This window comes from Nesoenas mayeri (genome assembly GCF_963082525.1).
Source record: "Nesoenas mayeri genome assembly, contig: SCAFFOLD_40, whole genome shotgun sequence".
Classification (NCBI taxonomy): domain Eukaryota; kingdom Metazoa; phylum Chordata; class Aves; order Columbiformes; family Columbidae; genus Nesoenas; species Nesoenas mayeri.
In genome coordinates this window covers 195,124-221,172 of record NW_027660032.1, presented here as the reverse complement: position 1 = coordinate 221,172, position 26,049 = coordinate 195,124, and the positions used below count along the sequence as shown (strand labels likewise).

The 26,049-nt window shown below is 51.3% G+C and overlaps 2 protein-coding genes across 2 annotated transcripts in view; one reads left to right on the top strand and one right to left on the bottom strand.

Annotated features, from left to right (window-relative positions):
• LOC308052349 (olfactory receptor 14A16-like) overlaps positions 1-26,049 on the bottom strand; it is a gene marked incomplete at its 5' end in the record, with an annotated part of 255,248 nt that overhangs the window by 193,613 nt on the left and 35,586 nt on the right. The gene's annotated exons all lie outside the window — the stretch shown is intronic.
• On the top strand, positions 12,806-13,738 carry LOC308052332 (olfactory receptor 14J1-like; the record flags this gene model as incomplete). The annotated part of the gene is made up of 1 exon (XM_080364421.1): positions 12,806-13,738. One exon carries the CDS (start codon positions 12,806-12,808, stop codon positions 13,736-13,738), a length of 933 nt encoding a protein of 310 aa, XP_080220547.1.

Genomic DNA, 26,049 nt, shown 5'->3' with positions numbered 1-26,049 from the left:
CTACATGATGTGCATGCTCACATCTCATCTGTACAAGGCAAACATGGATTGCTGAACTATTCATTGAGTGTCCATCCACGGAGAGAAAACAGCCTCTGTGGGTGAGAAGCCAGGGCTGGAAATGGTGGTTGTGAGGGGCCAGTCCATGGTGACTGACCTGGAGCTCCTTCCACGGGGTGTCCAGTGCACAGGGGCACAGCCCAGCCCCTGCTCTGCTGGTCCTGCAGGTCTCTGGCAGGAGCCTGGCTGTGAGAGGACACTGCTGTGTGCCAGCCTTGCACACACACGGTGTTCGGCTGTACTCTGGGGTTTCATATGTGGGTGACTTTTGTAGAAATATGCTTGAGAGAAACTTAGCAAGAAAATATAAACCATCATGCACTGCCCTAAGGAGATCACGTTTCTATCTGGAAAGGCTGTTGTGAGGCCAGCTCTGTCACAGCAGTGCCCATTGCCTGTCCCTGCCTGCGCTCACAGTGCTGACACACAGCATGATGGTGACCAAGCTGCCAGAGCACTCAGGCCTTGCACCAACACCAGGGATGAGAAGGAGAGTGTGGAGTGGAACCAGAACAGCTCTGGAAGAACAAGCACTGCTGCTCCCTGGCAGGGCTGCCATGAGAGAGCTGTTTTCCTCTCCACCCACCGAAGGAACTGTCTCTGCAGCTCCAAACCGGCCTTGGTGAAAGGATCTCAGGAAAAAATAGATGCTGCAAGGCCTTTTAATTTGTTGAAACACACATACAGCACAGCTTCTCATTTACTAAGCCCCTCAGTAAGCAAAGCAGACAATGAATTAGAAAGGGGATGACAATATTATCACATGTGAAAAACCACAAGGAGCAACAAAAAAAACAGAAGATAGGTTGGGCCTGCAACAATTTACACTGTAACTGTTATGCAGAAGATGATGGGCAGTTTATTGCTTCAGAAAATAATCCAGCCATCAGTTTCCACAGGGAATGCTTGAGCTCCTGATTCCTCATGCTGTATATGAGGGGATTCACTGCTGGAGGAACCCCCGAGTACAGAACAGACACCACCATGTCCAGGGATGGAGAAGAGATGGAGGGGGGCTTCAGGTAGGCAAACAAGGCAGTGCTGACAAACAGGGAGACCACGGCCAGGTGAGGGAGGCAGGTGGAAAAGGCTTTGTGCCGACCCTGATCAGAGGGGATCCTCAGCACGGCCCTCAAGATCTGCACATAGGACATCACGATGAACACAAAACAGCCAAAAGTTAAACAGGCACTGACTACAAGAAGCCCAGGTGCCCTGAGGTAGGAGTGTGAGCAGGAGAGCTTGAGGATCTGAGGGATTTCACAGAAGAACTGGCCCAGGGCATTGCCCTTGCACAGGGGCAGTGAAAATGTATTGGCCGTGTGCAGCAGAGCATTGAGAAACCCAGCGGCCCAGGCAGCTGCTGCCATGTGGACACAAGCTCTGCTGCCTTGGAGGGTCCCGTAGTGCAGGGGTTTGCAGATGGCAACGTAGCGGTCGTACGACATGATTGTGAGGAGACAATACTCTGCTGTAGCACAGAAAAATAAAAGAAAGACCTGGGTAGCACATCCTGAGTATGAGATGGCCCTGGTGTCCCAGACGGAATTGGCCATGGACTTGGGGAGAATGGTGGAGATGGTGCCCAGGTGAAGGAGGGCGAGGTTGAGCAGGAAGAAGTACATGGGGGTGTGCAGGTGCTGGTCCCAGGCTATGGTGGTGATGATGAGGCCGTTGCCCAGGAGGGTAGCCAGGTAGATGCCCAGGAAGAGCCACAAGTGCAAGAGCTGCAGCTCCCGTGTGTCTGTGAAGGGCAGGAGGAGGAACTGGGTGATGGAGCTGCTGTTGGACATTTGCTTTTCCTGAGCACGGGGCGCTGTCATGAGGAAAAAAAAAAAAAAAAACAGTGTGAAGCCAGGGAAGTGTTCTCTGACAAAAAACAAACCAACTCCCATAGACCCTCTCCTGTCACACACAGACACCTTTTTGTTTTTCTAGGACAAAATTCTTCAGCACTGTGCTTGGAGCTCTGTTTGGTGCTGGAAAATGTGCAACCAAGAGCAGGAGCTCTGCCCATGGGCTGTCGATAAGTCAGCCCAGCTCTGCAGAAGTGGGGCCACAGGAACAGTGGGGACTGTCCTGGTTCTGCTAACACAGAAGGGCTGTCAGCACTTGCTTTCCCAGTGATAACGAACAAGAGATGGTGAAGGCAATTTAAGAGTTCGAGATATTTTTACATCTACCCCCATATTCACTGCAGCTGCTCTCAGCCCCTGTGCTCTGCAGAGGAACTGCAGCTCTGGCTGCACAGGAGCTGCTTCATGCCTTGGAGCCCCCGGCCCTGAGGGCAGAGGCTTTGCTGGGTGGGACAGGAGGCCAGGGGGCTGCTCACAGGAGGGATCTGACCTGCAGGGGGTCACAGGGACATTTCTCTGTTCTCCCTCCCATAACAATTCCGGGTTCAGTTTCCACTCATTTCTGATCATTTCCCTGCTGCCTGGAGATTCTACCCTGGGAGGTGCTTCCCTGTCCATGTCTGTTCCCTGTCAGTGCTCACAGACCATCCCACGCTCTGTGCCCTCCCCCTGGCCCTACAGATCCTGCCTGTTCACAGGCACTGCCTGGGGGCATCTTCCTGTCTGCAGGCTGGAAAACAGGACAGGTCAGACTAAGGCTGACGGGTCCAGCCAAGGTGATGCAGGTGCTGTGCACAGGCAGAGGGGTGGGGAAGAGATGTCATGATCCTTCTGGCAGATGTACTGATCACTCAGACTTGCAGTTCAGGAGTCTCAGTGACTTGTTTCAGCAAGAGAGCCCATTTTCATCTTATCCTTTCCTGCACCTCCCACCCCTTGGGAGAGGAAACTGAAAATACAGGCTCAGGAAAGCTCCTTATCTGTCTCCTAATGCTTGCATTGATCTTCTCCTTGAGGCATCTCTTTTGAAAAATGCTGGGAGTGATGTGGATGTGTAAACAGCGCTGACCCACACAGCACCCTCTCCACAGAAGAAGCACCTTTCCTGCCCAATAGGGTTTGTTCCTTCCCTCCACATCTTCTCCCCTCAGTGTTGCTGGGATCTCCCGGGCAGGCTGAGCGCTGACCCTGGCAGGCGGCAGAGTCCCTGCCCGGCACAGCCCTGGGGTGCAGGGACCCTGCTCTGCAGGACAGCCCTGGGCACCCCTGGGTGCTCCCCCTGCAGTCACCCTCAGCAGAAGCTGCCGTCATGTCCTGTCCCTCTGACAGTGCAGCAGGGAAGCGCTGCTCTGGACCATGTTCTTGTCCCCTACATGAGAAATACTGTGAGAGAGACCTGACAGCTCCTGTAAATTGTGGGATGTATCATCTTTAGGAGATCCCTCCAGGAAATGCAGCTTCATTGTCCTACAGCCAGAGACTTACCGTGCTAGAACTGTGAAGATTTGTCTCTAATTAGCCCTCAGCAACCAACTCCCCACATTGCCTTTAATCTCTCTGTGCCTGGCTCCTGTGCCCTCGGTGCTGCAGGCAGAGCCCTCAGCCCTGCTGTGTGTGCAGAGGAGCTGCTCCTGGGCAGAGCTGTCTCTCTGCAGCGCTGCCGCTGCCATGAGCTCCCTGTGTCCCAGGAGCCCAGCCCAGCTCAGCAGCACAGGAGCAGCCCAAGGTGCTTTAATGACCCCTCTGGTGGGTTTGGTGCTGAGTCCATGGACCTCAGACCCTGGAGGAAGGTGATGAAACTTCTCAAGAAATCAAAGTCAGATGTAAACTCCAAAGTTTCTTGTAATGTTAATGAATCCCACTGAGGGAACCTACTGAGAAACTGTCCCAGGGTCTGTTTAGAGCAGAAAATTGGAGGCAGTGATGACAGATCAGGAAAAGCAAAGTAAAGGTGTCTCTGATGTTTAGTAAATCTGGATGTGTTTCATTAACCAAAGGACCAAAACTTGACGCGCCTTGGAAATCAGATTCTGTCCCTCCCACGTTGCCCAGGGCCCTTCCTGGGACAGTGTGATGTGGGGCTGTGCAAGGCCAAGGGCAGGACTATGGTCCCACCCCTCCCAGGTTCCTGGATGGGGACAAGGAGGCCATGAGGCCCCTGTGCTGCAAGGACAAGGTGTCTCCTCACAGACATCAGAGGTGCAGACAACAGCCACAGCCAAGGGGAGAAGGAGCTCATGTCTGGTGGGGCTTTCAGCCTCTTTCCATCCCGTGATCATCTCCACGACAGCCTGTCCTGTGCTGTGGCATCCCCTGCATCTCTGTCCCTGCAGGCTGCAGACATCCCCCCTGCTGCCCCACCTTGCTCCTGTCTGAGCATCTTCCTTCCTTTGCTGAGGTCTCTCCATCCTCCCCAGCTGGTCCCTGAAGCACAAAGCCTTGGGCTGATGCAGACTCCCTCTGCTGACCTGCTCCACCATACCACTGCCCTTCCATCACATGCCTTTCTGCTCATGTCCAGCCTGGATCTCCCCAGCTGCACTCTGTCCCTTTACTTCATTCCAATTCTTTTTCCCACTATACAGAAACCTCCACCACCTCTGAAACCACCCTTCAAGCACTCTCAGGCTACTCCTGCACTGCTGCAGCCTCCCCAGCGCTGCTGGGCCAAAGCAGCCCAGGTCCCTCAGCACCCCACACCATGTGCACAAGGTGCTGAACCTGCCTTGGCACAGCCCTGCACTCTCCAGTTCCTCCCTGCTGCTCCAGACTGGGAAGCCGCACACTGGCACACACCCGTGTGTGTGGGTCACACCAGTGCTGAACCGAATGGGATGAGAACTGCAGGTGTCTGGGTCCCCACGCTCCTCCTCATGCAGCCCCGTGTGCAGCTGCCTTGTTCATGGTGAGCGTGCACCACGGGCTGCTGTGGGGACCTTGTAGTGCCCAGGCCCTTCTCCTCAGGGTCACTGCTCAGCATGTCAGTTCCTGCTCTGTCCTGATCAATGGGGTTATTGTCCCCCCTGATACATCACTGCCCATTTCTTCTTCTACAAATTAAGAGTTTTCTGTTGGGTAAATCCCAGATTTTCTCAAGGTCTGGAACCTCCCTGGACTGAATCTCCATTTGCTGATCTGTTAAGGTTTGCATGCAGATTGTTCATCCTGATGGGGATGTATCTCCCAACATAACAGCATGAGGAGTTATAGGACACTATAAATGCCATCTCCTGGAGAAACTGTGGGGACTTGTGTGTCTGGTGCTCATAATGCCAGAGGTCTGGAGTCAAAGAGAGAGTTTCTGTACATGTGGGAGAGCAGTAGGATTACGAGGAGCTCTGTCTGGGGACAGACAATGTCAGCTGAACGTTGAGGAGTCAGCAGGAGAGGGCAGAACAACATGGGCAGTGTTGTGGTGAGTGGACATCAGCTACAGACTCACTGGTGAGGAAGAGGAATGAGATGAGGCCTCCTTCAGACAAATGGAAGAAGCCTCATGTTTCCAGGGCCGTGTCCTCATGGCAGACCTGAGATATCCCAATATCTGCAAGGTACCAGCCATCCAGGAGGGTTTGGAGACCATTGACAACATCTGTCTGACACGGGTGACTGAGGAGTCAGTGGGGTGAGGTGCCCTGTGGGACTTCACACTTACAAACCAGAAAGAGTTGGTCAGGATGGAACAGTCAGGGATGGGAAAGTGGAGCTGAGGCTCCTGGGAGATGAGAACAAGGCCAAGAGCAGGATTTTGGGAGAGCAGGATTTGGCCTGCTGAGGGACCTGCTTGGGTCCTGTGGGATATGACCTTGGTGTCTGCAGAGCTTTTCTCTCCCATCTCCTCCCTCCTCTCTCCCACCTGCTGTTGTGCAGCGTTTTTTACCCTTTCTCAAATACAATATCCCAGAGGTGCTGCCAGCATCACTGAGTGGCTCAGGTTTGGTAATGAGTGGGTCCAACATGGAGCAGCTGAAATCGGCTCTGTCTGACGTTGGTCAAACTCCTGTTGTCTTTTTAGAGAGGTGACAACTGTAGCACTTCAACACCTACCCCCAGTTCCAAGACTTTGTCATGTAAACCAATAGAGAGTGACAACATGTTGGGTGTTAAAAACTACATGATCATGTAGAAGAAATGGACAAGATCTCTCATGAGCAACTCACGGAGGAAGTCTCCAGTCAATGAGCAGGTTCCTATGGGGAACTGTAATTGCTCTGATATTCACTGGACTGATAAAGTGGCAAGTGCCAACAGTCCAAAGGATGTTGGGTCAACTGCCTAACATGTCTGCATCATGGGCCAATGAGAGTGATGCTCACCTGGATCTGGAACTGGGAAACAAGGAAACCCTGGTGAGGGATGTGAACATCAGTGTCCACCTTGGCTGTTGTGACTAGGACACAGTGGGGTTCCAGGCGCCAGAGGGCACGGAGGAAGGCCAGCAGCAGAGCACAGGCTGGTGGGATCCAGAGGAGAAGACTTGGACATACTGGGGGATGGTGGGCAAACTGGTGACATGGAAGTAGATCGGAAGGGTGAAGGAGCTCAGGAAATCTGATAATCCTTACAGGACAGGCTGCTCCAAGCACAAGAATGATCTCTCCAAGTACCCATGAACAGAAACATTTATCTCATGAGGCTGCTCCTCTGAATTGATGGAGCTGCAGGGCACAAAGGCAGCACACAGGAGGTGGGAGCAGGGGAACCTGCAAAGGAGGAATTTAGAAACCTTGTCCATGGATGTGGGGATGATGACAAAGCTGCCCTCGACTTGATACCTGCACGGGAAGGGCAGCAAGATGAGCTGACAGAGCTTCACTCTCAGTAAGAGAATAGACAGGGTGAACGTCGGCCTGCTGCTGAACTTCATAAGAGTAGAATCAGACAGGACTGAGGTTCTTCATGGCTTCTTTGCCTTCATCTTCACCAGCAAGGTCTCCTGGGACTTTGTTCCTGAAGGCAGGAGTCTGGAGAACACCCAGCAGTGGATGGGGCTCAAGTCAGGGGTGACCTGAGCAAACTCAGACACCGTTACAGAACAGGAGATGGGTCCCTTAACCAGCTCCCTGAACACAAGTATCGCTGTGCTGTGGCACCTGAGATTGCCATGGACACCCACCTCTTGGTCCAGAGGAGTGTGACTCCCCTTAACGTGTCCTGGACTGTCTCCTCATTCACATGGTGATTTAGGTACCCACTTTTCTGACATATTCAGTCTTTATCAGGAGATGCAACACATCAGTATTACCTGGCGGCTGCTGATGCCACCTGTTCTGGAAAGGGAGGGAAGGGCGAGCAGGGAAGCAAATAGAAGAAATTTAGCTTTATTGCTATTTATTATGGAAATGCTCTCTGTTTGGCTATTCCTGAAATCTCCCTAATAATCCACACCAGACTTGAAGTCTGTAGGAAAATGATGCACAGAACCGTGGCATTTAGAGCATTTTAGATGTTAGTGAGCCCTCTGCTGCCACGATCCTGAACTGCAGCTACTGAAAGAATGAACAAACCTCTAATGAAGTGAAAGGCAGAAGGAAACCCCAAGTTTCTGCCATGTGAGCCCTTGATGCTTGTTCATCACCAGAATGGCTGAGCCCTGACCCCTGGGACCTAGTAGATCTTTCTCCAATGTTTTTCAAGGCTTTTCCTGTGGTCAGTGTGAGTGTTTTGTGTTTGGTTGTGGGTTTTATGTCAAGTGCTGTTGCTTTAACTGCAAGGCTCTGGTGTTCTGTGGACTTGGAAATGCCTGTGAGTTCCTCATAACTCATCCAGCTTCTTTCACACACCTGGCAATGGTCACCAATCACCTCAATGTCCCAGTCCCAAACTTGCTTGAATCCCCTATTTGGATCCATACCCATCACTCCAGGAGGTTCATGGATCCACCAGGTTCATGAATGATTCCTGAGGACCATCCAAGTGTGGGCAGTGTAAGAGAGGAGCAGAGCAGGGTCAGCTCATGGGCCATGACTGAGCACAGCCACCCCAGCAGCAGCCGTTCCCCATCTCCCAGGCACAGCCATGCCCACAGCATGCAAATGGCACTGCCATACATGATTAGCCCAAGAGAGGCCTTTCTTCCTTCCATATTCCCAGGAAAATCTTCCTCCTGTTCCTCCTCCACCTGCAGACATGAACTGCTTTCCATTGCTGGGCTCAGACATGGCTGGAAGGGTTCACTGAAGCCATCAGCCATCTCATTGCTTCTCCCTGACATGCCCTGACCCTCTCCCACACCTACAATGGCCAATCACGGCTGCTCAGGCCTCCCGCTCTTCAGAAGAGGCCTCGAGCTTCTTGGTTCTTCCTGCTGCTTATTATGAACTTCCTCGCTCTCTCCAGAGTTCATGGTTACATGTCTTGTCCATAACAGCCCCTTTATGACCATGTCTCACTAAATGGTTGTGTTTGTGTGATCATTTGTGCAGAAAGGGCAGTCACAGGACAGCACCCAATATGTCAAAACTGATGCCCAGTGAAATGCCGTAAAGCCCCGATGAGTTCCCCTGTGTCTGTGTCTCTCCTGGAAGGAGTCTGTCCCGAGAAGGGGATCCAGCTCCTGCCACTCTCTGCAGAGGCACATGAGCAGTGTCCATCACCTGGGGACACAAAGGGTGACGTTTGCCAGACCACCCGTCATCTGAACCACTTAGATGTGTGCTTGTGGATGGGGTATGGAGCCTTACAGTGCAAATGCCTATTTAATTGTCATTGCCAGAGGGGCTACCAGAGATGCAGAGTATTATTTTACAGATATTTAAACATAAGCATATAAAACTGACATCCCTAGACAAATTACACAAAAATTTGAAGGACTTTTCATGCCTTTTAACATGATTATCCTCAGATGCCCCACCAGCTTTGCATCTCAGGAAATGGGATCCAGAGTCCAAGGGCAGGATGGTTTGGGGTCTGTGCTGGGATCTGGAAACTGAAACGTGCTCCCATCTCCCAGCCCCCTGCCCTCCTCAGTGAGGGTGTGAGACATTCTGCCAGCCAGGGCTGAACTCACAGCCGTGACCAGTATCTTATGTCCAACTGCAGCCAATGGTGTCCTGCCAGCTCAGGATTGGAGCTTCCATTGCGGGAGGTGTTTAAAAGACGTGGAGATGAGGCGCTTTGGGACATGGTTTGGTGGTGGACTGGGCAATGTTTGACTTATGGTTGGACTCCGCGTTCTTAAGGGTCTATTCCAGCCTAAATGATTCTCTGATTCTATGATTTGGGTTGAAACCATTTCAGTTCCATCACCTCCAGGTTCCCTCAGAGGCGGCTGTTGTGTGGCACAACTGTCCTGGCTCTCCAGGCCGGTTGGGCGTTGGGTTGGTTCCTGCATTGGCAGTTTTCCCCTTCTTGGGGTAACAGGATGTTGAGCAGAGACAGTTGCAGAGATTTGGGTCACAAGGGTTTGCAGCAATCCTGTCAAACTCTGAGCAGGATGAACTTTGGAGCCCAGGAAAAATGGAGATGCTCTGAATGATATTTGTTAACAGTGGTGCTGTCGGTAGTAACAGTAACAGGGAACTCCTCATTCTCACAGATGATCATGATAAACTAAAGCTCTTTAATTTCAGTCCTATCAGTCATACTTGCTTTTCCAAGCAGCTACTACACCTCAGCAGTTGTGTCTTGAAAGACTTTCTTAGAACAATGCTTTCTCTCTCACTTCTTTTTTGATTTAATCATTTAAAGAGTACACCTCTTGGACAGAATTACCCCAAAATTGTGCTCCTTTCATTACTTTTCTACCTTTTAATTATTTGTTATGTAGTGTGATGTGGAGATTGCATAGGAGAACAGTTTCTTTCTGAGACAAAGAAGGCCAAGGAACAGATCCCAGGTCAGTGCAAAGGCCCAAAGGAAGCCAGAATCTGTATGTGTGTGCACTGACACACACTGTCACCTGCATTTCCAGTCTCTGCAGTCCCAACAGTGCCGCAGAGTCTGGAGTTCTGAGCTCCCTCATCTGCCCTGTGTGACACGTGTAAAATGGAACTACCCCAGTCCAATGGCTGGTTTTGATTCTCTTCACAGCCTGAAGCACCACATGGGTCATGAGACAAGCCAGGATACCCAACCAGGACTCACATGCTCTGCACTTACAGTTCAGGGGTTCCTGGGAATCTCTGCAGACATGTCACGCTGATATCTGGGTGCAAGGAGCTGGTCAAGTGTCTCGTCTCCATTTCTGTAACAATGGCTTTCCTGCCTGGCTGCTGCATAGACTCTGTACATGGATGCTGACACCTCTTGAACAACCTGCTCTGAAAGGATTAGCAAGACGGGCTGTTCTTTCTGGAAGGGCATTAGGACAAATGCCAAATGATGGGACAAGAAAAGTTGATTCTCATACTAAGTAACTATTTAATACAAAGAACACAATGATGTGTCTCTTCATAAGAGAAGTAATCAACATCACTGATTACTTCAGGTTGTCTCAAAGGATGTGCCCCTGGAGCCCCAGGGACACCTGGAGGAGCCCAGAGGGGACAGAGAAAGGGACATCATGGGCTGCTCCTGTGCTGCTGAGCTGGGCTGGGCTCCTGGGACACAGGGAGCTCATGGCAGCGGCAGCGCTGCAGAGAGACAGCTCTGCCCAGGAGCAGCTCCTCTGCACACGCAGCAGGGCTGAGGGCTCTGCCTGCAGCACCGAGGGCACAGGAGCCAGGCACAGAGAGGGAAACGCAGTCTGGGCTGGGAGGATGCTGAGAGGTCACTGGAAATGAAATCCTCTCCGATATGAAGCCTGTGGCTGCAGGGCATTGAACCTGCAAATCATTGTAGGATCTCAGAAAGCTGCCACGTTTCAGAGCCTGCGAGAGATGTAAGTACAGCTCTCAGAGGTTCTCTGATCAGAGGGGAGGATGTGCTGCAGAGCAGGGATTGCCTTCTGCACTGTCAGTATCAAGACGTGAATGCTGCGTTCTCTCCAGGGTGGCTGTGGGGTGTAAATGTCAATGTGCAGGCAGGGGTGCCCAGGGCTGTCCTGCAGAGCAGGGTCCCTGCACCCCAGGGCTCTGCCGGGCAGGGACTCTGCCGCCTGCCAGGGTCAGCGCTCAGCCTGCCCGGGAGAGCCCAGCTACACTGAGGGGAGAAGCTGTGGGGGGAAGGAGCGACCCCCGGCAGGGCAGGGTCCTTCTGCTGCTGGGTTCTCCGTGGGTCCAGGCTTCTCACAGCTCCAGCTCATTCCAGAATATTGATAAGAGGAGGTTTCAAGGAGAAGAAGAAGACAAAGGGTACTATAAAGATAAGGAACCTCCCTGAGTACACTTAATCTCTAATCTGTTTCCCAGCCTGCAAACAGGAATATGCCCCCAGGCAGTGCCCTGTGAACAGGCAGGATCTGTAGGGCCAGGGGGAGGGCACAGAGGGTGGGATGGTCTGTGAGCACTGACAGGGAACAGACATGGACAGCTAAACACCTCCCAGGGCAGAATCTCCAGACAGCAGGGAAATGATCAGAAATGAGAGGAAACCGAACCCGGAATTGTTATGGGAAGGAGCACAGAGATAAGTCCCTGTGACCCCCTGCAGGTCAGATCCCTCCTGTGAGCAGCCCCCTGGCCTCCTGTCCCACCCAGCAAAGCCTCTGCCCCCAGGGCCGGGGGCTCCAAGGCATGAAGCAGCTCCTGTGCAGCCAGAGCTGCAGTTCCTCTGCAGAGCACAGGGGCTGAGAGCAGCTGCCCGGCACTGTTGGTGTCTGGGAGGTGGCTGCACAGCTGGGGAAGGGGGACGCTGTCTGAGTGCCCGGCTGCCTCTGCCCTGGCCTCTCTCACCCCCACCCTCACCGCATTTTCCTTCTTGCTCCCCTGCTCTGGGTCACTGCTCTTGGGATCTTGTTCTTGCTGTCAGGCTCTCTGGGGATGGCAGTTTCAGCTGCAGAGTCACAGCCTGATCTTGGGGGTCCTTTCCTGCAGGTGTGTCCATGGGCACACGTGTCCCAGCTTTGCTCTGACCTGTGGGCTGTGGGCAATGCAGTCTGTGGGGCTGGGGACTGAGCTGAGTCTCCCTGAATCAAATGCCATCATTAGTACCCTGGGCTGTCTCCTTGGGGTTTTCTTCCAAGCTGTGAGCTTTCCTCCAGGAAACAAACCTGTCCTACAGCATCTCTGTGTTATCTGAAATCCCCATAGAGAAGCACAGAGATTGTACAACAGATAAAATGCTGTTTGGTTTGTGAAATGAGCCCTGTCTGTTCTGGGATAAACGTGGGGTGCTGAGACTTAGGAAAGTTTAGGACACGTCATGGTCTGAGGTGGGTCCCTCTGCTCTCAGCAGTGCCTGGTGGCTCTTCAGGGTAACATGGGAGTGTGATCAGCCTCCATCTCAGAAAGGTGCCAGCCCAGGGCAGGTGGAGCAGGACAGAGGGACAGAGCAGCTCTCCTTACTCTGCACTGACCCACAGGCATCCTCTTGCCTTGCAGGACTCGCTCTGTTCTCACTGAGTGTAGCAGAAATGCTGAGGGTTTCTCATGTCCAAGGACACTGGCCAGCAGAAATGGTGGGGAAGCTGTTAAAAAAACCCTGGGAGTTTTAAAAATGCCTTTACAATTATTTCACTGAGAGTATTGACAGTCCAGACTGTATTAGCACTGATTTCATATGAAAAACTGAATCTCAGAACTGTCCCCTGCCCAAGCCCAATTCTGCAGAGCTGGGTTGACTTACTAAGAGTCCATGGGCAAATAACCTTTTGTCTTGGTTTTTCTCTCAGCCAGCACCAAGCAGGGCTCCAGTCAGTGCTGAAGAAAGGTCTTGTAGAAAAAGGAAAGGGTGTCTGTGCGTCACAGGGGAGGGTTTGTAGGACGTCTTTGTTTTTTGTCAGAGAAATCTCCACTAAATTGTTACTCACTTTTTCTCCTGTAAGAGCACCCAGTGCCCAGAGGCAGCCAATGTCCAACAGCAGCTCCATCACCCAATTCCTCCTCCTGCCATTCACAGACACACGGGAGCTGCAGCTCTTGCACTTCTGGCTCTTCCTGGGCATCTACCTGGCTGCCCTCCTGGGCAACGGCCTCATCGTCACCACCATAGCCTGGGACCAGCACCTCCACATCCCCATGTACTTCTTCCTGCTCAACCTCGCTCTCTTGGACCTGGGCTCCATCTCCACCATTGTCCCCAAGTCCATGGCCAATACCCTCTGGGACACCAGGGACATTTCCTATCAAGGGTGTGCTGCACAACTTTTTTTGTTTCTATTCTTTATCACAGCAGAGTATTGTCTTCTCACCATCATGTCGTACGACCGCTACGTTGCCATCTGCAAACCCCTGCACTACGGGACCCTCCTGGGCAGCAGAGCTTGTGTCCACATGGCAGCAGCTGCCTGGGCCGCTGGGTTTCTCAGTGCTCTGCTGCACACGGCCAATACATTTTCACTGCCCCTGTGCAAGGGCAATGCCCTGGGCCAGTTCTTCTGTGAAATCCCCCACATCCTCAAGCTCTCCTGCTCACACTCCTACCTCAGGGAACTTGGGCTTATTATGTTTAGTCTGTTAATCGGTTTTGGCTGTTTTGTGTTCATTGTGGTGTCCTATGTGCAGATCTTGAGGGCCGTGCTGAGGATCCCCTCTGAGCAGGGACGGCACAAAGCCTTTTCCACCTGCCTCCCTCACCTGGCCGTGGTCTCCCTGTTTGTCAGCACTGTCATGTTTGCCCACCTGAAGCCCCCTTCCATCTCTTCTCCATCCCTGGACCTGGTGGTGTCAGTTCTGTACTCGGTGGTGCCTCCAGCAGTGAACCCCCTCATCTACAGCATGAGGAACCAGGAGCTCAAGAATGCCCTGTGCAAACTCATATCTCAGTGTGTTCTGAAAAAATAAACTGTCCATCTGCTTCTACATGGCAGTTTTAATGTAACTAGTTACAGATCCAGCCTCTCATCTCTATTTTCTGTTGTTATTGGCATTTTTTAAATTGTGATAATATTGTCATGCCTTTTCTAAATCACTGTCTGCTTTTCTTTTATAACCACTGATTGTGTTAATGAGGAGCCATGATCTTTCTGTATTTAAACAAAATAAATTGTCCTGTAGAGACTTGATTTTCACTATACCCTTCCTGCAAGCCCCTTTTAGAGCTGCAGGGACAGTTCCTGTTCATGGGAGGAAGGTAAAACACTCCATCGTGGCAGCACTGCCAGGGAGCAGCAGCGCTTGTTCTTCCAGAGCTGTTCTGGTTCCACTCCACACTCTCCTTCTCATCCTTGGTGTTGGTGCAAGGCCTGAGTGCTCTGGCAGCTTGGTCACCGTCCTGCTGTGTGTCAGTGCTGTGGGCGCAGGCAGGGACAGGCAATGGGCACTGCTGTGACAGAGCTGGCCTCACAACAACCTTTCCACAGAGAAAGGTGATCTACTATGGGCAGGGCCTGAAGGTTTAGGTCTTCTTCCAAACCTTCTCTGGGGAATATACGCCAGAAACTGGCCCACAGATGAAACCCCAGAGTACAGCTGAACAGTGTGTGTGTGCAGGGCTGGCACACAGCAGTGTCCTCTCACAGCCAGGCTCCTGCCAGAGACCTGCAGGACCAGCAGAGCAGGGCTGGGCTGTGCCCCTGTGCACTGGACACCCCGTGGAAGGAGCCCCAGGTCAATCACCATGGACTGGCCCCTCACAACCACCATTTCCAGCACTGACCACTCACCCACAGAAGCTGTTTTTCACTCCTTGATAGACACTGAATGAGTAGTTAAGCAATCCATGTTTGCTTTGTACAAATGAGATGAGAGCACGCACATCATGTACATGAGGTGATATGAACCCGAGTGAGAACAAACAACTTCAACTATTACTTTGGGTTCCATGAAGGCCTGTAACTGCTACTTCTGTGTGTAAAAATGACAGGCTCTGTCGCTGAGCATCCCTGGGTGCATAAGGAGTCCATGAGGACAGCTCAGATGTGGACACCTGACAGAACCTCACAGTCCTGTGTGTGACTTCATGAACAAACCTCACTGGATCAGTGAGATTCGTCTCAGCTGCCTTGGACAGGATCATTGCAAGTGCTCCAGTCTGCTCTGTCACCCTTGCTTGTGAGTCCAGATTGTGATCTCAATAATTCCATAGAAACCAGAATGATTCTGGGGTCCTTAAAAAACACAGATCTCAAACCCATCCTCAAGAAGAGCAGGAATAGGAACAGGGAGAATAACAGGCTGGCCACCCTACCTCCCTCCCTGGGAAGGGGATGGGACACGTCCTCCTGCAGCCATTTCCAGGAATGTGAAGGACAAGGAAGAGATTGCTGAACCCAAATGGACAGGGGAAAGAAAGGCATGTTGTGTACAGGGCATTTGCAAGGCTCAGCCATGGTCTCCTTCTGGCCAGAGTGGTGCTGATGGGGCTCAAGAAGGGGGTGCTGGGTGGGAAATTGGCTGAACCATCAAGCCCAAATATCACCAGTGGTACAAAGTCCTTCATGCAGCCAGTTACTGGTGTCATCCCTCAGTGACCAGCACTTGGACAACACTGTTGAGCATCTTTATTCTCCCCTTCTATTATGTATCAGAGTGAATCTTTAGTGCCTTTGAGGATGATGCAAACCTGAGTGGAGGCCTTGAGCAGCCTCACCTGGTTCACTCTGCCCTGAGCAGGGGAGTGAGACAAGATGAGTGAGACAAGGGCTCTCTGCAAACCTGAGTTATCCTGTGATTTGACAGAATTTTTGCCTTGGACAGGTTTCTGGAGAGAGAATAGGTAGAGGAAAAGTAAAAAACATTGCAAAAGAGGAGATCTAGAAGGTGTTAACGTAAATCCCGCAGTTCCAGTGAGGAGTGCTTTTCACCCACGTTGCTAGTAGAAAACATATTTGACATTTGAACAAGGTGAGGAAGCGAGATGGGTGTCTGCAGCCTGTGGGAAAGAGGGGCAGGGGTAGGACTGTGTAGAGCACGGTTCAGTCTTGGTCAGGTCCTGGGTGCTAAGGAGGGTGATGGGTGTGTGAGGTATTATGAGGTCAGTTGTGTCTCAGACACTCATAATCCAGGCGGAATCCTGTGGCTGTGAAGGGGACAGTGGGGTCAGTTCTGTGTCTGGAGGTGACAGCCCAGCAGCAGGGACATGGCTGGGAAAGAACCTCTGCCCAAGGGCACACAGGTCTTACCCAGGAAGAGCCCTTGGAGATGGGTTGTCACGTCCATTCCATCTGAGAACATGACGGGACATGGGCAGGGACATGGTCGTGTCTGTCAGAGAAGCTGAAAGGCCAGCAGCACTCATGGGATTTAGAAGATCATGGGGAGGTGACTTCTCTCTGGTCAGGTAAAAGACCACAAGAAGCCTAACGGGTTGGGTTCCCTGCATGAAGGGCAGTTTATGAGATGGTCGAGCTTTTCTTGATAGTGGGAAGAAGCAGGAAAGAGAAAAAAGAAGTCTACTTGGAAGGTGAGGAATAGATATGAGGAGGAAGAAATGTCACTGGAAGGGCAGTGCTGTGGGGCAAGAGGTGACCCAGAGGGAGCTGGATCAGCCCATGGTTTGTGTTCCAAAGAGCAGCCGGTGAGGGTGCAGACACAGCAGTGAAGGTGCAGAAATGCTGGGGTGAGAGCAGGTGGGAAGCGAGATGGGTGTCTGCAGCCTGCAGGGAAAGAGGGGCAGGGGCAGCACCGTGTGGAACAGCGTGTGGTGGAGATGGCAAAGGGCGCTGTAAGGCTGGAAGGGACCCACAGAACCCAGGTCTGTGTCCCCTTGGCCAGGGCAGTTGTCTCTGCCACTGACCCCAGGAGCAGACATGTTGTCCTCATGGCACTGGGGCCTCGCTGCCTCCTTGCAGCCCCATGGGGAAGCTGGAAGTTGTTGTCCCAGTGTTGTCCTTCCCTGGGCCTTGCACACCCACATCCCACGGTCCCAGGAAGAGCCCTGAGTGTGTGTGAGGGACAGGATCCCCCTTCCCATTGCCTGGAGCTCATGGCTCCTCCTTTCTGCTGCAGAAAGCAAACCAAGGGGTTTCTGAGCATCAGAGCTGAAGAAAAGACTCAAAGGAGACCTCATGGTTCTGTACTCTTTTCTCTTTTGACCAGTGACAGAACATGAGGGATTGGCAGGAAGATGTGCCAGGGGAGGATCAGTGGGACATGAGGAAAAGGTTCTTTCCCCAGAGGTGTTGGACAATGACCAAGCTCCCCTGGGGGGGGGCCCCCGGCCCCAACCTGACAGTGTTCAAGAAGAGACTGGACAACATTCTCAGACACACGGGGTGACCTGTGGGGTGTCCTGTGCAGGGACAGCAGTTGGACTCCATGATCCTGTGGGTCCTTCCAACTCAGGACATTCTATAATTCTATGAAACACTAGGTCAAAAGTCCCTATTTTCATTGTACGTATGAGATGTAAACACACACATCATGTGCATGTCCAGTGTGTGCATGTGGTGAGATGAACCTAAGGGAGCACAAACGCCATTACCTGTTCCTTGGGGTGCCATAAAGGTCAGTGGGACAGAGATGGTGTTCAGGGGTCTCTTCCAACCTGCGTTATTGTAGGTTTCCATGAATCTTTTCCTTGGAGATATAAAATGCCCCAGAGTAAATACAGCAGCTCCTCTGAGGAACGTTTCTCCACTCAAACCCTTGATAGGAAATCTATCAGATACATTTGATGAAAGCAGCTCAGTTTGATCTGCTCACACAGTGGACCACAAGGAGGGTGATGGTGGGTACGATGTCGTGTGGTCACTGTGTCTCAGGAACTCATAGTCCAGTAGGAACCAATGACTGTGGAGGGGACTGTGAGGTCACTTCTGCCTCTGCAGGGGATTGGCCAACAACAGGAACATGGCTGGCAAAGGACTGTGAGGTCACCCACACAGACGAGCAATGGGGCCCAATCAGCATGGCTTGATGAAAGGCAGGTCCTGCTTGACCAGCCTGATCTCCTTCTGTGACAAGGTGACCGCTGAGCAGATGAGGGAAAGTCTGTGGTGGGCAGTGAATGCGCCACACGGGCTGTGGGTGTTGTGTCCTTAGACTGCAGTGAAGCCTTTGACACCGTGTCCCACAGCATCTCCTGGAGAAGCTGCAGCTCGTGGCCTGGATGGTGTATGTGCGATGAGTAAAGAACTGGCTGGAAAGCATTTTAGAGCCATTTGTCCCCTTCCTGATCACATGGGCGTCCCATGAATGCATCACTGCTCTACCCCAGTGTACATAGGCACAAGGCCTTCTCCTCCTGGACCTCTCACCAATGCCACTGGTTTCTACAGCACCCTCATCCTGGACTGTGGGATGCCCAGAACAGCCCTCTCAAGACAGTTTGACAAAGCCTTTTTTCTACTCCTTCCCCACATCCCTGTTCAATCCCCTCATGTACAGCTTAAGGATCAGAAAGGATGGGTACAAGCGGGACATTGAGAAAAATGGTCAGGAAAGCTCTGAGGTGCACAGAGAGCGCATCACCATGTTGGCAAGCTGCTCTCTCTGAACAGGCCCAGAGGACCTGGACAGCATTTGCTGTGTCCCAGAAACTCGCCTGGAAGGTTGGGATATGGAGAAGAGGTTTGGTCTGGGAAGGGACAGACGGGCTGGTGGAACTGGCTGGTGTGACCGTGAGACGTCTCCCAAACACCTCAGAAAAGTCCTGGCTCTCAGGGAGGCTGCATGGTCCTCTGAGAAAGAAAATAGCAAACATGACTTATCATGGAATCATAGAATAATTGTGGCTGGAAGAGACCCTTAAGATCATCGAGTCCAACCATAACGTAAATCTGGCACTAAACCATGTCCCTAACAGCCCCATCTATATGTGTTTTAAACACCTTCAGTGATGGCGACTCTACAACCTCACTGGGCAGTCTGCTCCATTGCTTCAAAACCCTTTCCCCAAAGAATTTCTTCCTAATATCCAATCTAAGCCTCTCCGTGTGCAACTTGAGGCCATTTCCTCTTTTTCTATCACTTGCTACTTGGGAGAAGAGACCAACACCCTCCATGATAAAACCTCCTTTCAGGCAGCTGTAGAGAGTAATAAGGTCTCCCCTCAGCCTCCTGTTCTCAAGGCTGAACAGCCCCAGCTCCCTCAACCGCTCCTCGTGAGACTGGTGCTCCAGACCCTTCACCAGCCTTGTCACCCTCCTCTGAACTCTCTCCAGCACCTCAATGTCTTCCTTGCCATGAGGGGCCTCAAACTGACCCCAGGATTCAAGGTGCAGCCTCACTAGTGCCCAGTACAAAGGGATGATCACTTCTCTAGTCCTGCTAAAGCTCTGATTGAATCAAGGCTGGAACACCTTGGTGTGACCCAGTTGGTGACGGGTTGGACTGCAGACTCCTGAGGTCCCTTCAGCCTCAGTTCTCTCATGATCCCATTGTGATGTTGGGCTCTGTTTCAGACTGGAGCAGAGCAGGCGATGATGGGGCAGGACCCACCTGTGCTGTAGGTGACCATCTAAACCAACATCCCAGCCAGGGAACCAGCCAACACCTCAGTGTGACTCGCTCTGGGCAACGTGTGAGGAGTCCTGGGCAGGGAAGGTTCAGAGGGCATGGGGCGCTGTGCAAGACACAACATGATCTTGGCTTCATGCCTGCAGGCCCATCAGATGTCAGTTGATGTCAGTGAAAGTTAAAATAAGAAGAACTGAAGACAAAGATCCAAAGCAAAGGAAGGTGTCAACTTTCTTTCTCTCTTTCTCTCTTTCTTTCTCTCTTTCTTTCTCTCTCTCTCTTTCTCCCTTCCTTCCTTTCTTCCTTCCTTCCTTCCTTCCTTCCTTCCTTCCTTCCTTCCTTCCTTCCTTCCTTCCTTCCTTTTTATGTTATTTACTTATTTATTTACTTTTTTACTTACTTATTTACTTACTTTTTTATTAATTTACTTAGTTATTTACTTATTTATTTACTTAAATATTTATTTACTTATTTACTTACTTTTTTACTTATTTAATTATTTATTTATTTAATTTTACGTACATACTTATTTATTTATTTATTTACTTACATATGCATTTATTTATTTTCTTACTTACTTATTCATTTATTTCATTTATTGATTTAAATGTCTTTATAGGGGAGTTTCTTTTCTTTGGAAAGGAAAGAGTTTTCCAGAACTGGGCATGGATACAGGACACAAATGTCTTCAGCTCCAGGGACACAAACACCTGGTGCCAGTGTAGATGCCCCGGGAAACCCTGCCCAGGCTCCACCTGCACTGCAAGGTGCTCTGGTCACCCCAGGTCCTGTGTGAGAGATGCCGATCTCAGGCCAGCACCTCAGGTACAATGGGGCCCTAAAATGGCCCTGACTGTTTAAGGTGAGACAGCTGATGAAAGATGTACTAAGGGTAGGAGAAGAAATATTGGTCTTCCCCTGGACTTCTATTACCAACACTCTCTGATTTCATCTCCCTCGTCATTCAGGAGTTCCCACCTCTCCTGATTCAATGTCCCTGTCCAAGGACAACTTTCCAGCACTGTCTGGACGTTTGTCCTTCCCAGTGCTCTCAGGTTTCTCCTCCACTTGCTCTTTGGTCATTCAGTGGCCTCTCAACTGTCTGGTTTCTGCTTTGAGCTTCAGGGAGTTACAAACTTGCCCCGTTCTTCAGAGCTCTAATTGACATGGCAGTCAACACGTTCATTGTGTTTATTTCTATGCTCTCCTGTCTCTCTGTCTAAAGCAGTTCTTGTGTGGGTGTCCCTTGTGGATGCTGGACCTCACCAGATCCACTTACACACACAGCTGAGGAAAGTGTTTTGCTGTTGATTGAACTGTGCAGTGTTTGCACAGGAGAGCAGGTGGAGCTGGTGCACAGGAGCTGCAGCATCTCCTGCAGAGCTCAGTGGAGAAGTCTGATGGAGGAAAAGTGATGCAATCTCTGGTGGCCAAGGAGGGAACCGGCAGACTGGGGGTGGGGGTGAGGACCCAGGTTGTCCATACAGTGTCCAGCCTCAAGGACTGTTCTCCTGCCTGTCCAGATGTCTCCAGGAGACCCTCGGGATCAATGTCCAGTGTAGAATGCTGCTTTCACTCCTTCCATACACTGAAAAATGAGAGAAAATACCCTTGAAAGAAAAAACCTCCTTCATTAAATCTTCTTTGAAAACTTCATCAGCAAGTGTCCCATTGAAACCTCTCCAGTTAGTTCTACAAGGCTTGAAGATGTGAAGAAAATTACGGAAAGAAACATTGATCGTTAGGGCTTTCTGTGTTTTAATGAGCCCCATGGCGTATTTGGTGATGAGTCCGTGAACGTCAGATACCAAGCACAGACTGAAGAATCTGCTCAAGAAGTCCAAGGCAGAAGCAAACTCCAAAGTACCTCGAAGCATTAATGGGCCCCACTGAGGGCTGTTACTGACAAAGCCTCCCAGGGACTCGTTAGAGCAGATAATTGGAGGCAGTGATTGCATCAGGCAAAGGCAAAGTGCAGCAGCTCTGATGCTGAGAAAGCCCTTGGCTTGTCTGATGAAGGACAATGGCCAAGCCTTGAGCCCCTGCCCCTGGAAGGGAGATCCTGTCCCTCACGTGTGGCTCAGGGCTCTTCCTGGGGCTGTGGGGAGTGCGATGCCCAGTGCAGGACAATGCTGTGACACTCCCTGGGGGTGCAAGGAGGCAATGGGGAGCCATGGCCATGACAACCATGTGTCTCCTCTTAGGCCTCGCTGGCAGGGACATCAGCCAGAGCCAAGGGGACAAAGACCTTGGCTCTTGCAGGGACATCCAGTCTTGCCAGCACCCTTGGCCATGTCCACCACAGTCCATCCTGCACTGTCCCAGGCCTGTGGCTGTTTCCCCACAGGCTGCAGACACCCCATGTGCTTCCCCACCTTGTTGTCAGCCCAGTGTGTCCCCACCTGTGCTGCTGTCTCTCCATCCTCACCAGCTGTTCCTGGAAACACAGAGTCATGGCTGATCCAGACTCCTTGAATGACCACAGCACTGCGCTCAGAATGACATTTCTTGATCCTGAGCTCCACTCTGGAGAAACTTGTGGGTTTAGACAGATAATAAATAAGACAATAAAAATAATACACTACTACTACTAACATACTTATACTAAGATATACATAAAGTAAAATATATGACACTCAGTGTAATCCCCCACAAAACTCCCATTGTGCTGAACAGGCAGCCCAAAAGAAGAGAGCACCCTGGTCCTGAACAGCTGATCCCAGCAAGAGAAAGTACAAGTGCAAAAGGCAGAGAGGCCCAAGGGCCAACTGAAAAACAGCAAAACATCATAAAACTGAACTAACACTGAACTCCCAATAGAATGGAACTTCCGAATAGAGCTAAGTAAAGCAGCCAGAAAACCAAAACTAACGGGATGGAAAAGGCATCTCCAGCTTTATACCGAGCATGACACTAATGGCAGAGAATAGCTTGTTGATTGACCTGGATGTTAATCAAGGTGCTGTCCTGTCTGTGCCCCCTCCTACCAATTTGCACCTGCAGCTGCAGTCCAGAGAAGTCCTTGGTTTTACTGACAATAGTCAAAATAAATTAAATAGAAATAGATGAATAAATTAAGAAAATATACTCAGTGCCATTCCCCGTGTAACTCCAGTCAGACGGAGCAGCCAGTCCTGCAGAAGGGAGCACCTTGGTCCTGAACAGCCCATCCCAGCAAGAGAGAGCAAAAGGGCAACAGGCAGAAAGGCCCAAAGGCCAACGGCAAAATGGCAGAACGGCAAAAGGCCGAACTGACATCGAACTCCTGACAGGATGAAACTTCTGAATGGAACTGACCAAACCAGCTGCAAAACCCAAAGTAACGGATGTAACAAGCCCAAAAGCCGGCTCCAGCTTTAGACTGAGCATCGTGCTAATCATAAGGAATATGTCATTGATCAGCCTGCATGTCAATCCAGGTGCTGTCCTGTCTGTGTCCCCTCCTGCCAATCTGCATCCACAGCTGGATGGCCAAAGAAGTCCTTGGTTTCCCTGACAACAGCCAAGATACCAGTGAGTTCTGACATTCCTTTCATAACAAATGGCAAACACTGAAAAGCTGCTAAAAGACAAAATGAACTCTATCCCAGGGAAGAAACAGCGTTACCTCATTATTCTCATAGTAAATCTGAACAAAAGACTGTACTGGCTGTGAAGGAGAGAGGTTCAAAATGCATGAAGAAAATTGACCCAATTTCAGTAAAACCAGCATGTTTTCTCAGCCTCCTTTTCACCAAGCTAAAGAAGTTTGGGTCTCCCAACATCTCCACACGTGACCCAGACTTTCTCTGGCCACACGACAACTCCTCCCGTTCCTCCAGAATGGGGAACCTCACACTGGGACACTCGGCTCCAGATGTGACCACACCAGTGCTGAGTCACGATGGGCAATAACTGCCCTTGTCTGGGTGGCCACGCTCCTCCCAGTGCAGCCCAATGTGCTCGTGGGCATGTTCCTGCTCAGCACCACTGAGAACTGGCTGAACATCCAGGCTCAGAGGGTTGTGACCAGTGGCACAAAGCCCAGCAGGAGGTACCATGAGGAGCACTGAAGGACACCATATCCCCACCCAACATCTCCTCCTACAGGTGTCTCTTGGGTCCCTGGAACCACCTCAGTGCCAAGGGGGAGACCTCTGCCTGTATGGGGTGGAGGAGATGGGGTCTGGAATGAGGGTCCTGGGGCAGTTTCTCCTGGTTGTTCATGCAGCAACAAGCTAAGCTGGATATTTGGAGAGAGGAACTCTTCCTAAGGGCCTCCAATGGGCTTGGGGATGGTCTAGATGCATTCAAGGACCTTTACATCCTTGTTGTAATTATATGTGGGGCCAGGAACTGCACACAGAACTCAAGGTGAGGCCGCACCAATGCTGAATACAGCAGCATAGTCACCTCTTTTGACCACCTGGCCATGCTGTGTTTGATGCAAACCAGGATGGGGGCTATTGTCTTGACTGTTGGGGGACAGTGTTGCCTCCTATTGACCCTGTGGCCAACCATCACGCCAGATCCCTCTCTGCAGGGCTGCTCTCCAGCCGCTCTCTCCCAATCTACACTTGCACTCAGTGTTACTCTATCCCAGGTGAACAATCCAACTCTTGGACTTGTTCAGTTTCATGCCCAGTGCTGGGTCCTGCACTTGGGTCACAACAACCCCAGGCAGCACTACGGGCTCAGGGAAGAGCGGCTGGAAATCTGCCCAATGGAAAAGGCCCTGGGGGTGTTGATGGACAGTGACAGAACATGAGCCAGCGTGTGCCTGGGTGGCCAAGAAGGCCACCAGCACCCCAGCATGCATCAGGAATAGTGTGGCCAGCAGGACCAGGCAAGTGATCATCCCTCTGTTCTCGGCACTGATGAGGATGCACCTCAAATCCAGTGTTCAGTTTTGGGCCCCTCACTACAAGAAAGACCTTGGGGTGCTGGAGTGAGTTCAGAGAAGGGCAACAAAGCTGGTGAGAGGTCTGGAGAACAAGTCAGACGGGGAGCAGTGGAGGTAACTGGGGCTGTTTAGCCTGGAGAACAGGAGGCTGAGGGGAGACCTTATAGCTGTCTACAGCTACCTGAAAGGAGGTTTTATCATGGAGGGTGTTGGTCTCTTCTCTCAAGTAAAAAGTGATAGGACAAGAGGAAATGGCCTCAAGTTGCACACGGGGAGGTTTAGATTGGATATTAGGAATAAATTCTTCAGGGAAAGGGTTTTGAAGCAATGGAGCAGACTGCCCAGTGAGGTTGTGGAGTCCCCATCACTGAAGGTGTTTAAAACACAGATAGATGGGGCTCTTAGGGACATGTTTTAATGCCAGATTTAGGTTATGGTTGGACTCAATGATCTTGAGGGTCTCTTCCAGCCACTATTATTCTATGATTCCACTATAAGTCCTGTTTGCTATTTTCTTTCTCAGAGGACCATGCAGCCTCCCTGAGAGCCAGGACTTTTCTGAGGTGTTGGAGAGACGTCTCACGGTCACACCAGCCAGTTCCACCAGCCCCTGTCTGTCCCTTCCCAGACCAAACCTCTTCTCCATATCCCAACCTTCCAGGCGAGTTTCTGGGACACAGCAAATGCTGTCCAGGTCCTCTGGGCCTGTTCAGAGAGAGCAGCTTGCCAACATGGTGATGGGCTCTCTGTGCACCTCAAAGCTTTCCTGACCATTTTTCTCCATGTCCCCCTTGTACACAACCTTTCTGGTCCTTGAGCTGTACATGAGGGGATTGAGCAGGGATGTGGGTATAGTGTAGAAAAAAGGCTTTGTTAAACTGTATCGGGATGGCTGTTCTGGTCATCCCACAGTCAACGATGAGGGTGCTGGAGAAAACAGTGGCACAAGTGAGGTCAGAGGTCCAGGTGGAGAAGGCCTTGTGCCTGTCTACACTGGGGTAGAGCAGTGATGCATTCATGGGATGCCCATGTGAACAGGAAGGGGACAAATGGCTCTAAAATGCCTTCCAGCCAGTTCTTTACCCATCGCACATACACCATCCAGGCCAGGAGCTGCAGCTTCTCCAGGAGATGCTGTGGGACACGGTGTCAAAGGCTTCACTGCAGTCTAAGGACACAACACCCACAGCCCGTGTGGCGCATTCACTGCCCACGACAGACTTTCCCTCATCTGCTCAGCGGTCACCTTGTCACAGAAGGAGATCAGGCTGGTCAAGCAGGACCTGCCTTTCATCAAGCCATGCTGATTGGGCCCCATTGCTCGTCTGTGTGGGTGACCTCACAGTCCTTTGCCAGCCATGTTCCTGTTGTTGGCCAATCCCCTGCAGAGGCAGAGGTGACCTCACAGTGCCCTCCACACCCATTGGTTCCTACTGGACTATGAGTTCCTGAGACACAAGTGACCACATGGCATCATACCCACCATCACTCTCCTGCTCAGTGTCCAGCACCTCTGGGGGAAGAACCTTGTTTTCATGTCCAACCTAAACCTCCCCTGACACATCTTCCTGCCATTACCTTGGGCTCCTTCACTAGTCACCAGAGAGAATAGATCAGTGCCTTCCCCTCCTCCTCCCATTGTGAGGAAGCTGTAGCCACCATGAGGTCTCCTTTGAGTCTTTTCTTCAGCTCTGATGGTGAGAAACCCCTTGGTTTGCTTTCTGAAGCAGAAAGGAGGAGCCATGACCTCCAGTCTCTTTCCCTGCAGGCTGCAGACACCCATCTCGCTTCCCCACCTGCTCTCACCCCAGCATCTCTGCACCTTCACTACTGTGTCTGCACCCTCACTGGCTGCTCTTTGGAACACAAACCA